The sequence below is a fragment of the Panthera tigris genome, chromosome A1 (assembly GCF_018350195.1).
Source record: "Panthera tigris isolate Pti1 chromosome A1, P.tigris_Pti1_mat1.1, whole genome shotgun sequence".
In the NCBI taxonomy this organism is placed as follows: Eukaryota; Metazoa; Chordata; class Mammalia; order Carnivora; family Felidae; genus Panthera; species Panthera tigris.
This window is the reverse complement of record NC_056660.1, coordinates 92,695,396-92,713,082: the sequence shown is the minus strand read 5'-3', so window position 1 is coordinate 92,713,082 and position 17,687 is coordinate 92,695,396. Positions and strand designations below refer to the sequence as shown.

General features: G+C 41.1%; 1 protein-coding gene across 5 annotated transcripts in view; it reads right to left on the bottom strand.

The window, feature by feature from the left end:
* The window catches only part of KCNN2 (potassium calcium-activated channel subfamily N member 2), a 157,195-nt gene that overhangs the window by 95,521 nt on the left and 43,987 nt on the right, over positions 1 to 17,687 (bottom strand). For all 5 annotated transcript variants that reach the window (XM_042958702.1, XM_042958706.1, XM_042958713.1 and 2 more), the window contains one exon: positions 15,477 to 15,895. In XM_042958702.1, the coding sequence (XP_042814636.1) occupies positions 15,477 to 15,895 (419 nt within the window). The remainder of the gene's footprint in view (positions 1 to 15,476; positions 15,896 to 17,687) is intronic.

Genomic DNA, 17,687 nt, shown 5'->3' with positions numbered 1-17,687 from the left:
TTTTCTATATTTAACATACCTTATTCCTATTAGAAGTATTCTCTATGTTTCTTGGAGGTTTAAACTTACTACGTGAAGTCACTCATGGAGTGTTACTCATCAGCCCTCTATCGTTCTGACTGATGGGCACACATTTGTGCAGAAACATTTCCCTCACAAGTCCTCATGGAGTGATGATAGTTGTTGTTGGTCTTGATCTAGATAACTAGAGAACTAGAAAACTCATAAGGTCTTACAAGACCAAGGTGCTAAAGGGCTCTGCGCTCTTGGGATCAAGATGTTACTAGATATGGTTTTTATCCTTGAAGAGTTTGGTTCGAGTGGGACTTTTATACCTTCATTTACACAGGGTGGAAAATACCATAGATGCTCAAAGAATACCTTGACACTGGAGAGAGAACGCATCTCCTTACCTAACCAGCAACAGATGAAGGTTTTGAGCATATTATATTATATTAGTGACCAAAGACTTCAATAGTCTTTTCTGGTTCTTCTCAAAGACCACATCAAACCTGCCTATGATGGTACCTTCATCCCCCTTACTATATCCATCATCACACCCCTACACAAAACACCTGTCACATCACTCTAAGTGCCAATGGCCTTGGTAGGGCTCAAAGAACAGGAATCAGGAAGATACAGTGGGTGAATGGTGGATGAGAAGAGAATCAAAAGCTATTGGTATTATAAAAAATGAAGAATCCTTAATCAGGAATGCAAAACCCGACAGAGTGGCCTCTCACTTTAAAGTGACACCCCTGAGCTTCGTAGAACCTATATAAAGATACAAAACAAAAACACCTTAGTAACCACTAGAAAGCACAGTAGGCAGATGAGAAAAATAACAGTAGGAAATCTAAGAATACTCACTCCTTTTCAGACACACAGTGAGCCAGAAATTCTAAGAGCTGGCCACCACTAAGCCAGATTAAAATTACTGACCAAAGCTGATCTTTCTGTATTAGATGCTTCATTTTATAATGCCTTCTGGGTGGGGCAGGGGCGCCTGGGTGGCTCAGTTGGTTGAGTGTCAGTCTTCGGCTCAGGTCATGATCTCTCGGTTCATGGGTTACAGCCCCATGTCCAGGGGCTCAGGGCCTGGAACCTGCTTCAAATTCTGTGTGTCCCTCTCTCTCTGCCCCTCCCCCACTCATGCTCTGTCTCTCTCTGCTCTCAAAAATAAAGAAACATAATAAAAAAAAATTTTATAATGACTTCTGGGAAAAAAGCATACAATTACCCCAAAGTAATAATAAGTGGAGATCCAGGATGCTTCTCCATAGATGTCTAACACAGGTTTGGTTTTGTTCAAAACAGAGAGCTTATAACCACTAAAATGCCCACTCACATGAAATATTGGGAGCCATTTACTTAAATCAGGAAAGTTATTATATTTAACTTTTCACTCTGACCACTGGCAAAAGATATTTTCTTCAATCCAGCTTGATCTGAATATGTCTTTAATATAAGGTGTTTTTTTTTTCTAATGTTTGTTTTTGAAAGGGAGAGTGTGAGCAGGAGAGGGGAAGAGAGAGGGGGACAGAGGATCCAAGGCAGGCTCCTCGCTGACAGCATGAGCCTGATACAGAGCATAAACTCACAAACCGTGGGATTATGACCTGAGCCAAAGTTGGAAGTCCAGGCAGCCCGATCTGAATACTTTTTGCCTCACTTTGTGGCTTTCACATTTACAGACCATGATCCTTACATGGACGTTGCATAAGTAGTTCTAAAGCCCCACACTAGATATCACAACGCCTGCAAAATTTTATTTATGTAAGTATTTTTTATTTATTTTGAGAGAGCAAATGGGGGAGGGGCAGAGGAGAGAAGGAGAGACAGAATCCCAAGCAGGGGGTTGCCGTCAGTGCAGAGCCCAATGAAGGCTTGAACTCATGAACCTGAGCCAAGATCAAGACTCAGATGCTCAACCAACTGAGCCACCCAGGTGCCCCTGCAAAGAATTTATTTTAAAATGGCATCTTCTTCTGTTAGACTATTCAATGCAATTCAGTAAACTAAAACAGTCTTCCTTATGTAACACAGAAAGCTTTTAGAATATTAAATCTATGACAAGCAATAGATATTAGGAGTGGCTACTCAAAAATCCCTTGCCTCTGAGCCACTGTGGAATACTGAATGTCAGATACCAGGTGCACTTTCCTGTGAGTCGTACTACGATACCCTGTCACTGTGGTACCAAGCATACTATGAAGGATAATAAAGCAATGGGATCTTGCCAGGCAGCCCATGGCTAGAGCATCACTCTTCCAAAGCCATGACACTGGACTGTCATAAAGTCCAGTGAGGTCACACAAACTAGGGGAGGGGGGTTTGGTTTCTAACAATCTTTAGCTACATCCCTAAAACAGGGTCCCGCCTGTTACAACCGTTTACCCTTAGTCCCAAAGATACCTATAGATCGTTTAAAGCAAATTATTGCCTTAACTGGGACAAAAAAAAGGAATTTTAAATATCCCCAATAGATGCAAGTCAGGAACATCTTCCCCTAAATATTAAAGGGACGGACACTCTCTAGACTTCCCCTTTCCTAGTTATTACAATCATCAAAGCAATGCAACAGGAAAGATATTTTTTTAACTTGGGTTAAATAAACAATCTCCCTTGCTCCTTCCTGGCTTTCTGTTACTAGAAAATAGTGGTTACTAGAAACGCAAGACTTCAGGGTAGCAAAAAGCAGCAAGAAGCAGCATACAAAGCAGAAAAACTTAACAAGGGAGTCAAGTCTCTTCAAAGAGTTCATCACAGCCCCCTGGGTACACGTAGCTGGCTTTTTTTTTTGCAGTCTTTGGGAGGCCATGTGAGAGTGGTTTAGAGCAAGAAAAGACGGTCGCTGCAGAAAATATGGTGTTCAAAAAACACACGAATGAACAAGCCGAAGAAAATATGTGCAAATCACATATCTGAGAAAGGACTGGTAATCAGAATATAGAGAAAACAATCTTTAAAGATCTTTTACTGTTTTTTTTTAATTTATTTTTGAGAGAGAGAAAAAGAGCATGAGTAGGGGAGGGGCAGAGAGAGGGATAGAGAGAATCCCAAGCAGGCTCTGTGCTGACGTGGGGCTCGATCTCACAAACCACAAGAATATGACATGAGCCGAAATCAAGAATCAAACGCTTAACTGACTGAGTCACCTAGGCGCCCTGGAATATAGCAAAAACTCTTATACCATAGTAAGATAAACGATCCAATGTGAAAATGGGCAAACAATTTAAAAAGACATTTCCCCAAGAAGATACATACATGTCTGATGATTATATGAAAGGTGTTCGTCATCATTGGTCAGTGGAGAACTGCCAATTACTACAGTAAGACACTACTTTGCACTTGCTAGAATGGTTATAAGATTATATAAATAGGGGCGCCTGGGTGGCTCAGTTGGTTGTCAGTCTTCGCCTCAGGTCACGATCTCGTGGTTCAAGAGTTTGAGCCCCGCGTCGGGCTCTGTGCTGACAGCTCAGAGCCTGGAGCCTGCTTTGGATTCTGTGTCTCCCTCTCTCTCTGCCCCTCCCCCATTAACCCCTCACAAATGTTTGATTTTTGGTGGGAAGGTAAGATGGTACAGGCCACTCCTAGATGCCTAGGAGTGCATCTAGTGCATCTTGCATCTAGTGCCTAGTGCATCTTGTTTTTCTTGGGACCAAGAAAAACAAAACCCATTTTGCGCAGAGATCTCTGGGCAAAGAGTTCACAGCGATTCTATTTGCAACAGCCCCCAAACAGGAAGCCTTCTAATGTGTACCAACTGGTGAGTGGGTGAATGCAGTGTGACATGTCCTTACCACCAGAACACTATAGGTCAATAAAAAGGAACAAACTGTAATACATGCTACAGCGGGAAGGAACATCAAAAAACCTTTAAGTGAGGCAAAAGAAAAAACTATGCATTATCTGACTCTGTCTCGGTGAGAGGCTCAGCAAAGCCAATCTATGGAGACAATATTCTGGTGATGGTCTGGGTCTGAACAGAGCAGACACTTCAAGCAAATGGGAACAATGGATCTTTTGGGGGGTGAGGCAACTTTTCAGTTTTAAATTTTTTTTATGTCTTTATTTCTTATTCTGGGAGAGGGATAGAGTGCCAGCAGGGGAGGGGCAGAAAGAGGGAGAACAGAATCTGAAGCAGGCTCCAGGCTCTGAGCTGTCAGCACAGAGCCTGATGTGGGGCTCAAACTCACAGAGTGTGAGATCATGAACTGAGCTGAAGCAGGGAGTTTAACTGACTGAGCCACCCAGGTGCCCCCGGGGTGAGGAAACTTATAAAACTCAACAGAGGTGATGATTGCATAGCTCTCAACATTTACTAAAAGATGACTGAAATATACAGTTAAAATAGGTAGAGAAGCTATACCTCAATAACGTTGTAAAACAAACAAAAACCGGAAGAATGACCCAAATCCTCTTTTCTTCTTACACGTTAGCCAAAAATTATGGTGAAACTCAGCATGAGGGTGTTTTGTTTTGTTTTGTTTTGTTTTATTCCTTCATGTATTCACCAAGCATGTACTAAACGATGGCCATGTTCTCAAAACGCCTTTGACTTCACCACCAGGCCACATTAAGGCTTCTGAAGATTGGGCCTTTTCCAATATCCCTAGGAATTTGGCAGTGATCAGACTATTTATGAATCCATGGGCTTTTGAATCAGGGACAGGACAGGGCTGGATGTGGCATAGTGGGAGAGTTCGAGAACTGGCATTCCCCTTCGTGGGACCTCAGGAACCACTGCTAAGATTGCATACTGCTCTACCCAGCCGGTAAGCACCAGAGAAACAGCACATCCGGGACTTCCTGGGGTGTCCAGCCAAGCAGTCTTCTTGGGGGCTCTACACCCCCAAGACCAACTCTGGGATACACTTCTAAAACTCATCTCATTCCTTAAATGAATAACCATAACATTAAGCAAGTCCTTTAATATGTACTAAGGCTATGAAAGTTTGTTAGGATAGAAGGCAGATTTGTCCAAGCTCTGGAAATTCGCAAAATTTGTATATTTTATTACATGCAAAGGTGCTTTTCTTTTCTCCAATTTCTTTTGCTATTTTAAAGCTATTTTGTAATAAGATAACATTAAAAATAAAAATTATAAATTTATTTATTATTTAAAGAGAGAAAGAGAGAGAGCATGAGTAGGGAAGGAGCAGAGAGGGAGGGAGAAAGAGAATCTCAAGCAGGCTCTGAGCCCAACGCAGGACTCGATCTCACGACTGTGAGATTATGACCTGAGCCGAAATCAAGAGTTGGATGTTTAACCGAATGAGCCACCTGGGCACCCCAGAGGATATTAAAAGAAAAAATAACATACATATTCCTTCAGGCAACTGGGGAAAAGTTGAGTTTTCTCCAATAGAGCCTCACTGTAATATCTAAGAAATATATTAATTTTCTTAAAGACAAAATAGCTTGAATGTTAGGGCATCTACATTTAGACTTTATGGTCTTTCTTTTTATCTGGCACAGTGGTTCTGAAGTTCAAGGGCATGAGAAAGCTGCACAGGACTGCATACATACACCCGAATACACTGTATGGATTTTCCAAAGTCAGATGACACTCAGGACCCATAGACCATTAAATGTGTACATCAGCATGAATGTCAGGATGGTGGGGGGAGGGACTATAATAAAATCATTATAAGATCAGTGAGTTTGGATTCCTGAGCTGTTTTTGGCTTCTTGTTTTTTGCTTGTTTCTTTTGTTTTTCTTGCTTGAATATAACCACTGCTGGTATTTTCAAACCATACTGTTCAAACCAGGATCTCCAAGCATCTTGTCAATAAATATTAATTTCTCATTGTTCTCTCAGAAGGCAGGTCAAAAACAAAAACAAACACAGACAAAAAGATGACAAAAAATAAAACAAAACAAAAGAAACCCAAAAAACAAAAACCCTATCTATGGAGGAATGAAAAAAATTGAACTTGACAAAGTATTGGCTTTTCTTTCCATAAGACTTTAATGACCAATTTATTTGGCAAACATTATACCGAGCACTGATGCTTTGCAAGTCACAGATGGATGATGAATGCTTTCAAACCGCTGACTTTTATAACTTGAAAAGGCCCGTTTTAAAGTTGTGACTCATTTATGAGTCTGAAAAGGCTATATCCGTATGTATGAATCAGACTCTGGAAGGCTAAGTTTACAAAGTATTACATTACCATCAACCACAAATTACAAATCCATTGATGAAATGCTTAGAGTTTACTTAGCAGCGGCCGAAGCTTTAAGTGGTAAGAAATAATCTAATTATCTAATACACTGTGATCAATCAAGATGCCCGTTGGATGCTTCCGCAGCACTGCAATGGATCTTTTATGATCACTTTGACAACTACTGAAGAAACCTGATCACAAGTAACATGCTTCAAAGTTAAGGAAATCAACAGGAAATGAGCCATCGCTGATGGTCAGGGCTTAGAAAAGAGTAGACCTTTCTGAGAATCTCCTAAAGAATATGAAATAAAATCACGGATGGCCCATCGAGCAAGCGAGCAAGTGTTCAAAGATGTAGCTCCTCGTGTCACATTCTCTTGCATTGGATCCTAGGTAAATAATTAAAAATAGTAATAATAAATAGAACAAATGAGACTCTCAGATGCCATCAATCTCTTCCTTCTTGAAAATCTGGCTTATAGCATATAAAAAACAAAGCAAACTAAAAACTCTTTTGAAATGAGAAACTTGAAAATTAGAATCCAGACCATTTAAGCATTCTGAATAGTTCATCATCTATTGAAACCTGAAGCTGTTTTATTTAAAAAGCATGCTCTAGAGGGAGGAAGTTGGCAATGTATGATCTTAGAATAACAGATTCACACCTGGTCACAAAAAACTAACCACCACAAGGCTGATTAATTTCCTAGATGTAAACAGCTACCATGCAGGAATAAGGCTGTATCCGTTTTACCTCCCTATGTACAAAAATGACATGGAATTCAGGCAAACATTCAATGAAAGGGGAACCCCAGATCATAGATCCTCTATGAATTGCTGCTAAAAGTCTGGAAACCTGTGTAGTTACAAAATAAGATATTCTCATCATGCAAAGGGACTTTTCTTTTTTTTTTTTTTTTAATTTTTTTTTTTAACGTTTATTTATTTTTGAGACAGAGAGAGACAAAGCATGAACAGGGGAGGGTCAGAGAGAGGGAGACACAGAATCTGAAACAGGCTCCAGGCTCCGAGCTGTCAGCACAGAGCCCGACGCGGGGCTCGAACTCACGGACCGCGAGATCATGACCTGGGCCGAAGTCGGCCACTTAACCGACTGAGCCACCCAGGCGCAAAGGGACTTTTCTTATCGACTCCTTCATTGATGCTGATATCAGAAGACATAACCAATCCTTGTGTTCAAAGCAGCTATTTTATATGAAGTTTTATGTTGGATCAAGTTTTACCGTGGGACACAACTTGTCTGTAATATTCCCCAATATACTGTCATAATAAAAGAGGTTTCAGCTGCATTTCAGAAATCATCTTCCAGGCAATTAGAAAAAATGCAATGTAGCAGACTATTAGTGACAGCTTTTTTTTTTTTTTAAAGAGACAAGTCTAACTTGATTAATAAAAGAAATAAAACAAGCTTTTAAGATCCCGAATAATCGATTCTCAACACAACTGAAACTCCGCTCCTCAGGCTGTCTTTGATCATTTGAAAATTAAATGCCCAACCTGTTTTCACTTAACAGTTTTTAGTGGTGAAAGGAATGTCTTAATCCATCTAAAGTGCACTTTAGCTCACAAGAAGCTATACAAAACAAGTTCCCTTGTTTGCCCGTCCAATTTTCCCACTTTGAAAAAGAGCAAACCATTCTCAAGTCATTTTTAGAAAACTTTCCCTCTTAAGTAATGCATACTAGTTAATGCATTCTTGAACACTCCTGGAGACAGAGCAATCAGATCAATAGAAACAGTGTATTTATTGGGTCACTGGTGTCCTTCTTAACCGAACAAATCGTTTCCAGTGACAAACAGCACCTACCATCTCTACGTTATTACAGATTGTTCGTGTCTGCTTCTCTGCCTGGTAACACTGCCACCAGAGTTCTTAGCTCCACATTCTTTACCCTTCCTTTCTCTCTGTCCCAAACTCAACTCCCTCCCCCACATTTATAAAACCTGTAAAAAAAAAAAAAAAAAAAAAAAAAGGACAAGAATATTGTGCGGAAAGTAAAAACCCCTTTCATTCTCTGACACTTCAGTTATTGACATGTCAACTCGGGCTCCCAGAAGATGTGGCCAAGCAAATGCCCCCTTTTCCCCCTGGACTGTCCTGGTGCACCTGTACATCTTATGCACTCTGAGAACTCTTGCAGGAAGAAAAGAAAACACAAAACAGGGGCGCCTGGGTGGCTCAGTCAGTTAGGTGTCTAACTACAGCTCAGGTCATCTTACCTGATTTTACCGCTTTGTGAGTTCAAGCCCCGTGTCAGGCTCTGTGCTGACAGCTCAGAGCCTGGAGCCTGCTTTAGATTCTGCATCTCCCTCTCTCTCTGCCCCTCCCCTACTCTCTCTCTCCCTCCCTCTCTCTCTCTCTCTCTCTCTCTCTCTCTCTCTCTCAAAAATAAATAATAAACAAAAAAATTAAAAACAAAACAAACAAGAAACACAGCAAGACACTTTCCTTTGTGTAATATAGCCCCGGTCCACAGTATCTGGTCTCACTCCTCAAAAACAGTGTCCAGTAAAGCACACTTTGGATTGAACACTCACCTATGCTCTTCATAAAAACAGTGAACCCTTAAAAAGTACATGACGGGATAATTCCCAGTTTCGGGGGCCCCAAGCGATGGGGTTTAGACTTCCTGTAAGACATAAATGTTCCTGAAGGTTCTCTTGATATATTTGATTAAATGCCTTAGCCTAAGTCTGCACGAACAAGAAATCACTTAACAGCACGAGGCCACACTTTCCAGGTTGTTTTAGCAGAAAGTGTTCTGGGGTTGGTTTTAGCTCAAGTGGTGACTTCATGGTTGGTCATTAGAAGAAAAATGTTCTTTCCAGGTTTGATATCTGCCCCAACATAAGGGCAAAGCAAAAACGAGAGGGAGAAAAGATACGGGTCTAGGGAAGCCTCCTCCTAACAAATGTGGACTACAGAAATGATGCCAAATGGTTGTCACTCGGTTTCTTCCTACCTTTCTGAAAAGAGGGGGGTAGGGAGAAGAAGAGTGAGAGGGAGGGAGGGTGGGAGATAAGTCAAAGAAAAAAGGAGTTTTTATTCCTTACAGGTAAATCAGAGGAACATGATCTGCCAGGATAAGTAATACCACCAGGAAGAGACGCCTCCTACAGGATGCCCTCATTAGTACAGAACATTTTCCAGAAATCTCTAGATGTGCTGTGCTCAGTGGCAGGAGAGGGATAGATCTGCAAAGCAAACTTCTCTAGAGAGCCATTTCTCTCTCTCTCTCTCTCTCTCTCTCTCTCTCTCTCTCCCTCTCTATCTATCTCAAAAGCTCTCTCCTTTTAAAAAAATATTCTTGGGGTGCCTGGGTGGCTCAGTCAGTTGAGCGCCTGACTTCAGCTTAGGTCATGATCTCACAGTCCATGAGTTCAAGCCCTGCGTCAGGCTCTGTGCTGACAGCTCAGAGGCTGGAGCCTGCTTTGGCTTCTGTGTCTCCCTCTCTCTCTGCCCCTCCCCTGCTCATGAGCTGTCTCTCTCGGTCTCAAAAATAAATTTAAAAAAAATTAAAAAAAATTTTTTTTAATATTCCTGGACTGGTTCAAATTAACTAAGAAGAGAATTTCTATTTGGTGTGAATCCTTCTTTAATATGGAGAGAATACTCAGGCCTGGTGGAGTTCATTCAAATCCAAATTTCAAACCAAGGATACTGGAGAGCTGTGTGTTGTATGAGGTATTGCAAACTTCACAAAAGGAGGGAGGGAAGGAGGGAGGGAGGGAGGAAGGAAAAATTTAAGAAGTGTAAGATGTGGGTGACATTGTATCAAAATCAACTTTGTAAAAAAATAAGGCAAATTTATTTTTTTTCCTCTGTAATCTTACCAGTCACAATCTGGAGATTTTTGTGCAGCAGAATGGGAAATCAAATGAAAAAAAAAGTGGGGAAAATCTACCATCACAAAGCTGGTTAATGATTTTCTTCTCCTTTGCATATTCACACAATTAGGAAATGTTATCTTGGGAAGAGGAAAGCTTATTGGGACTCCTGGGTGGCTTGGTCAGTGAAGCATGTGTGGTGAAGCATCCGACGTGGGCTCAGGTCATGATCTCACAGTTTGTGAGTTTGAGCCCCACATCGGGCTCTGTGCCGACAGCTTGGAGCCTGGAGCCTGCTTTGGATTCTGTCTCCCTCTCTCTCTGTCCCTCCCCCACTCATACTCTGTCTCTCTTTCTCTCTCTCTCTTTCTCAAAAATAAATAAATCTTAAAAAAAAATTTTTTAAAGGAAGAGGAAAGCTTACGAATCCATTTTGTTTACAGAAAAGAAATGAAGACAGGAAGAAGTGAGCTGGTTGGTCTGAGGCCGCACCACTCCTCCATGGAACAACTGGAATGATATCCCAGCATCCCAGGTCGAGTCTGGTCTCTCTCCCTTCCCTGACATACTACTTTTGTGTCCTTTATGTAACTGCAGGCCACAGGCTCTCATTTTTTTTTTTAATGTTTATTTATTTTTGAGAGACAGAGAGAGACAGAGCTTGAGTGGGGAGGGGCAGAGAGAGAGGGAGACACAGAATCCGAATCAGGCTCCAGGCTCTGAGCTCTCAGCACAGAGGCCAATGCGGGGCTCGAACTCACGAGTCGTAAGATCATGACCTGAGCCGAAGTCAGATGCTTAACCGACTGCACCAACCAGGTGTCCCAACAGACTCTCATTCTTGATAGGAAATGGGCAACTTTCACTTTCTAGTGATATGACAATAGGACTGGTCTGTCACCGAGTGACCTCAGCATGTTAAAAACCATGCACACTGTGGACTGCGAAGAAGATGTGACTCAGTTCGCATCAGGCCTTCTGAATTTAGTAAAGGAACAGCTAACAACAGTTAAGATGGACCACTTTTGAAAAGAACATGTATGGCACATGCACAATTTTGAGGCTATTTCACTGGCCCTTTGCAGAGTAGATGTACTGAACCACTCGTACAGATGTATATCCTGTTAAACTATGAAAAAAAAAAAAAGCTTTAAAAAAAAGGGGGTGCCTGGGTGGCTCAGTCAGTTAAGTTTCAGCTCAGGTCATGATCTCACAATTTGTCAGTTCGAGCCCCACATTGGGCTCTGCGCTGACAGCGTGGAGCTTGCTTGGTGTTCTCTCTCTCTCTCTCTCTCTCTCTCTCTGCCCCTCCCACCTTCTCTCTCTCTCTCCAAATAAATAAAACTTTAAAAAAGCTTTAAATTATGCTTTTACCCACATTATTATGCTGTTATGTGTCATTTCTAACTAAGGGCAATCTTCATAAACTAAATGGGTTTATCAGCCAATGTTTTCCATACTTATTCTTCAAACTTTACAGGCACATCTGCTCCAGAAAATATCACAAGCCTCTAAATACCTTGATTCTGAGCTAACAAAGCATTACCATAAAAGAGTCTACTTTTCTTTAAAAAGAAAACTTTAGGGGCACCTGGGTGGCTCAGTCGGTTAAGTGTCTGACTTTGGCTCAGGTCACGATCTCACCACTTGTGAGTTCAAGCCCGGCGTCAGGCTCCATATTGACAGCTCAGAGCCTGGAGTCCGATTTGGATTCTGTCCCTCTCTCTCTGCCCCTCCCCCACTTGCACTCTCTCTCTGTCTCTTTGAAAAATAAACATTAAAAATAAATGAATAAATAAATAAATAACTTCAATCCTTCAAATGCCATCCTTAGGAAGACAAGTTCTAAAACAGATTCAGATACTTGATGTTAAAGCCTAGTCACTACAGAATTTCTCGTAAAAGCAGGTGGAGTCAACAAACGTGCTGGCCTAGGCTCTTTCCCTGGATCCCATTAAAACGACTGTAGATAATTTCAAGAGAAACAAACAAACAAAGCTTAAACTCAGAAGGACAGCAAGGAGTGACAAGACAATATTAAGGGAGCTGAAAAGCCAACTGCCACATGAGAACTGACTGCCTGACTTGAGGAAGGAGAACGCTAGACCAGGAGTGGTGAAACATGAAGCAGCAGCCATATTGGCTCTGAGAATCAACCACTCACCCCCACCCCAAATACTCAGGAATCCTTGGCACCAGTACCTCTGCAAGTGGAGATCAGGACGGAGTTTTAAATGCAAGGACAGGTTCAAATTCTGTGTAAACACGGGTAGACACCTACATTCCCTTCTCCAGTCTGTGCAACTGGTAGTGCCTTTTCGCCACCCTGGCGGAAGCTGGGAGGTTTACTGTCAGGAGAGGTAAAGCACAAGATCTGTGGGCTGACTGCAGAGCATCAAGCACCATAGGGAGAAGGTTCACAGATGAACAGGTGAGCCCTCTTCTCTGCCCTGTCTTTCAGTTCCCACGATGCTATCACCTAGGTTGGCACCTTCATGGTAGGATAGGAGAACTAACTTCCCATGAGCCTGTCAGATTGCTCAGGAAAGAGAAAATACATAAAGATACTGAAAATGGTGTTCTGTGCCCCACCCCACCCCCACCCAAAAGTCCATGCAGTGAAGCCCACAGTCAAGAGTTCTGGATTTACACAAACACTTCCATCACTCAGATCCTGAGTGGCTCACTGGCAAGTACAAGCAACAGCTGAGGCTACCTAACTACTTAAGGAAACCTCCTAAAAAGAAGCCAAGGGGTGCCTGGGTGGCTCAGTCAGCTAAGAGTCGGCTTCAGCTCAGGTCATGATCTCACAGCTCATGAGTTCAAGCCCCACATTGGGCTCTGTGCTAACAGCTCAGAGACTGGAGCCTGCTTCAGATTCTGTGTCTCCCTCTCTCTCTGCCCTTTCCCCACTCATGCTCTGTCTCTCACTCAAAAATAAATAAACATTAAAAAAAAAAAAAACAGAAGCCAAAATCAACACAAAAGTGAATCTTTGGGGAAACAATGCATATACAAAGAGAAAAAATTTCAAAAGCTATCATTAACATCTCTGGACAAATAAAACAATGTCTCTAACAATAAAAGAATGATGCTAATTTTTTTTTAATGGGCAGTTAGGGATCAAAAATGAGACACTGGAAATCAATATATATTAAAAAGAAATTAATTTCCAATAGAAAGTTTGGAAGATAAAAATGAGGTTATCCACAAAACAAAACACAGGAACAAAAATCATGAAATAACTCAAGAAAATTTACAGGAACTGAAGGACACTAATTCCAAGAGTGAACAGGAACTAAATTCTCAGTACTCTAGCCCAAAATAGATTCACTCCAAGATATACTCTGATGCAATTGTAGAACAATGATCCTAAAAGCTTCCAGAAAAAAAAGGGGGGGGGGCATGAAAAAGTGAGAATACTATCAGACCGTTGGATCCTGGATGCTACAAGAAAATAAAGACTTCAATATTCTGAGGAAAGTGATTTCCAATCTAGAGTTTCATACCCAGCCCAGTTATCAAAGAAGCACTAGACAAGATAGGCCATATATACACATGTAGGCTCTGGAAAAAATCTCCCTCTCCCCCACATTTTCTTAAAAGCTACTGGAGGAAGAATTCCACCAAAATGAAGGAATAAGTAAAGACAAAGGGAGAAATGAGGTTCCAGAAAAAGAGTAGGGGCGCCTGGGTGGCTCAGTTGGTTAAACGTCTGACTCTTGACTTCGGCTCAGGTCATGATCTCATAGTATGTGAGTTCGAGCATGGAGCCTACTTGGGATACTCTCTCTCTCTCTCTCTCTCTCTCTCTCTCTCTCTCCCTCCCTCCCTCCCTCCCTCCCTCCCTCCCTCCCCCACCTCTTTCTGCCCCTCCCATGCTCTCTTTCTCTTAAAATAAGTAAAATAAACTTTAAGAAAAAGTTTATTTTGTGACTTACATATACAGCATATAAAGCATATGCTGCATATAAAGAAGCCAAAGGACATCCCTAACATGATGGACAAGGAAGTTAGAAGCAAGAATTGTTTTTCAAGCTGAAATTGATAGATTGCTCAATATACACGAATCTAGCAGAAGAGCATTTATATAACGGAGGTGATTTCTGGAAAATAAGAATCAAAATGCTAACAACATACTATACTGTTCAACTACAAATGCAGATCATATACTCAATAATGTTAGTGTGGAATGTAGATCATTGGCATTTACAGCATGTATAGGGAAGATGGGAATTACCCTTTTGGGGGTAGAGTCATGAAAGGGGTGTGCATGTGTGAAAAAACCCCTCAAACCCCAACTTTCATAAAAATCTAGATAAAAAAATCTAGTGGTAGCAAAATAAGCAATATCATTTAGAAATATGAAAAGCAGTTACCAAAAACCTGGCTCAATAAACTTTAAGTGATTGCTTCTGTAAAATCGAAATGGGGAAGGGGCATTATAGATTTGCTATTTAGGCAACAATTCTCACACAGATATTTTTCTTCTTTATCTATCTATCTATAATAATATATGTAATGTATAATATTATAATATATAATATAATATATATAATACAACTTAGACTTTCAAAAGCTAAATTAAAAAAAAATCTGGTTACTACAAAGAACATCCAAATATGTAACAGTTCTATAAACCATGAAATTGCTCCTATCTGTCTATTGCTAATTTTAAGTTGGATTTTCCCAACCAAGATCACATGAGATCTCTCCCGTCATTATGATAGAGTTCCTTCTATTTATGTAACAAATCTATTTTTGTTTGTTTGTTATATGACAAGGTTAATATCACTGACACTATTTACTAATGAATTCAGTCAGCCTCACTGGGAAACTCCTGAATTCTGAGAATGTGTGTCTAGCTTTAAACCACCAGAGCACCTCATATAGTAAAACAAATACTTCCCCATCTCACTAACTGTTGAGTTCAATAAAAACCAAATATTATATCTATAAGCTCCTTATCAACAATCCCATGAACACCATTATAAATAAGGACTACAACTGACAAACCACACTGAGATATTCCTTGAAGTTCAGACAGCTTGAATCCAATGTTTCCACTGGATTTCTGTCTGAAGAATAATCTATGCTATAACCAATATGGCACCAACATGATTCGGTATTACGATTGAACACACATTTCAGGCAGAAATCTCCTATAAGATTTGTAGGTTTCCAAATTTTGCCACCGGTTATAAAGACAGCCCTCTACTGAAAACTGATCAAATCAGAAAGAAAAATACATAATCATCAAGGCATTACTGTAAGCAAAACTGTTAAGCAACGTTTTGTCAGGCTCATTTAAAAGAAGCCCAGTGGAGAATCCAAAGTTTTCAAGAGTGAGTCTCTATGTGTGCCTCTGGTCTAAATAAAACATGTTCCTTCTCCCACTTCCAAGGACACCATATGGCAAATTACGTTCTCAGGAAAAGAAACAAACTTACCTTTCACAAGCTCGGACAGTCCATGCGGCAATTATCCATAAGGAGATACTAAAAACCAAGAGTACAGTTCCTGGACATATAGTCATTAAAGTCTTCATAACAAAACGTGTATTGAAGTTTATCTTATTAAGTGCTCCAATGCTTCTAGAGGAGGCATCAGTGAAAAGTTTGCTATGTAAAAGCATGACTCTGGCAATCAGATAGAGTCTTAAGAACATTGGTATAGATAAAATAATGTCCACATCAGCGGTGGTTGTGGATGGGGCATAGGAGAAGGCAAGCCGGGCCGTCCATGTGAACGTATAATTCCCAGGTATGGGATGAATAGCACACACCAGTATTTCCAAGCAGATGAAGAAAATACGCTCATAAGTCATGGCTATTCTCCAGTCATCTGCTCCATTGTCCACCATGAACAACTGAAAAAATAAAGTAGAAAATCAGCTTCAGTATGGCATGAACGGTCTACAACGTGTTAGTGCAGATTTTAAAAATACATAACAGGTGACTTTTTAGCAATCATGGCAAGGTAAAGATTCTAACTTTTAAATGCTAGCCAGGTACACTATTTTTAGAAAATGGTATTGGCGCAAAAGGAGAAATTGGTTTTGCAAAAATTAAAATGAGAAACTTGCTACACAGGAGCTGAAGTTATTCCGGGGTCAGTGCTCCTGGACGATCGTGTAAGTCACATCATTTTAAAAGAAAGGGTTGTGCCTATCAGCAAGGCACCCCACCCCATCCTTGATGAAGCTGGAATGGACTTGCCTTAGGAACAGTCTGTTCTCCTCATCAAGGGTCTGGATCTAATCCCTTCCTCAATTCTAACCACATTCTCAGTGAAATCTATTTACGGTGCCTCTGCGGTCGCTTATGGCCTATAACGCAACTGTACATGAGCGTCCTTATAGGAAATCTTAATTGGCTTTGGGGAGAAAACCACAAGGGACCATAGACAAGTGTGGCAGAAACATTCCTTCTGGCTTCTCCACCTACTGATCTACCTTCTCTTTTCTTCTGTTCTCCCTTAGCCTTTGCTTGGATTATTAATTTGTTCCCAATCTTTCCTTCTTCTTCTTTTTTTTTAATATTGTAAGGATTCTTTTTTTTTTTAATGTTTATTTATTTTTGAGAGAAAGAGACAGTGTGAGTGGGGAAGAAGCAGATAGAGGGAGACACAGAATCCGAAGCAGGCTCCAGGCTCTGAGCTGTCAGCACAGAGCCCGATGTGGACTCGAACTTACGAATCATGAGATCATGACCTGAGCTGAAGTCGGACACTTAACTGACTGAACCACCCAGGTGCCCTTCCAATCTTTCTTTAATAAAAGTTCTTTTAAAAAAGTGTCTGTCATTTCTGGGGCGCCTGGGTGGCTCAATAGGTTAGGCATCAGACTCTTGATTTTAGCACAGGTCATGATCTTGTGGTTTATGGGACTAAGCCCTGCATCTGGCTCTGCACCAATGGTACAGAGCTTGCTTGGGATTCTCTCTCTCCCTCTCTCTCTCCTCCTCCTCCTCTGCTCGTACTATCTCTCAAAATAAATAAACTCAAAGAAAAAAAATTAAAAAACAACTTCTGTCATTCCTCATGACACAATGAAAAAAAATAACAAAGAAAAAGGAGAGAGATAGATATGTAAGTAGATAGACACACATTCAGGCAGACAGTGGAAGAGACAGAAAAGAATGTTTCCTGCATCTTCCCTGGCTTCTCGGTAAATGACTCCACCAGGCTCTAGGAGTCTGTAAATCAGAGGCATCATCTGGAAATGTGCGGGGACATTTCTGACTGCACAGCGACTTGTGGGGGCTCCTGGCATTTAGAGCCAGGAAGCCAGGGGTGCCACACATGCTGTAATTCTGGGAGTCCCACGCGCAAGAAAGACCCGTCTGCCAGAATGCCAGTGGAGCTCCCCCACTAAGAGATGACATATTCTTTGCCTTTTGGTAAGTAGCCAACTTAAGCAGAAAGCATGAGAGGAATGCCACCCAAAATGAGAACAGTGCATTCTCAGGTAATTGACTCGCAATGGAGGCGGGCAGGGCTCGTCTGCTCTACAGTTGGAGCCCAGCTACTCTGCTCTTGTAGAGTCAGGAAAGCAATTTTCCCATGTTGGCTACAAACCCCCCTTCTAGTTTAATTATTCTGTAGGCATAGCTTTTCCCCATGTTATTATCCCAATAATGCTATCAGTGTTACTCTGCAAG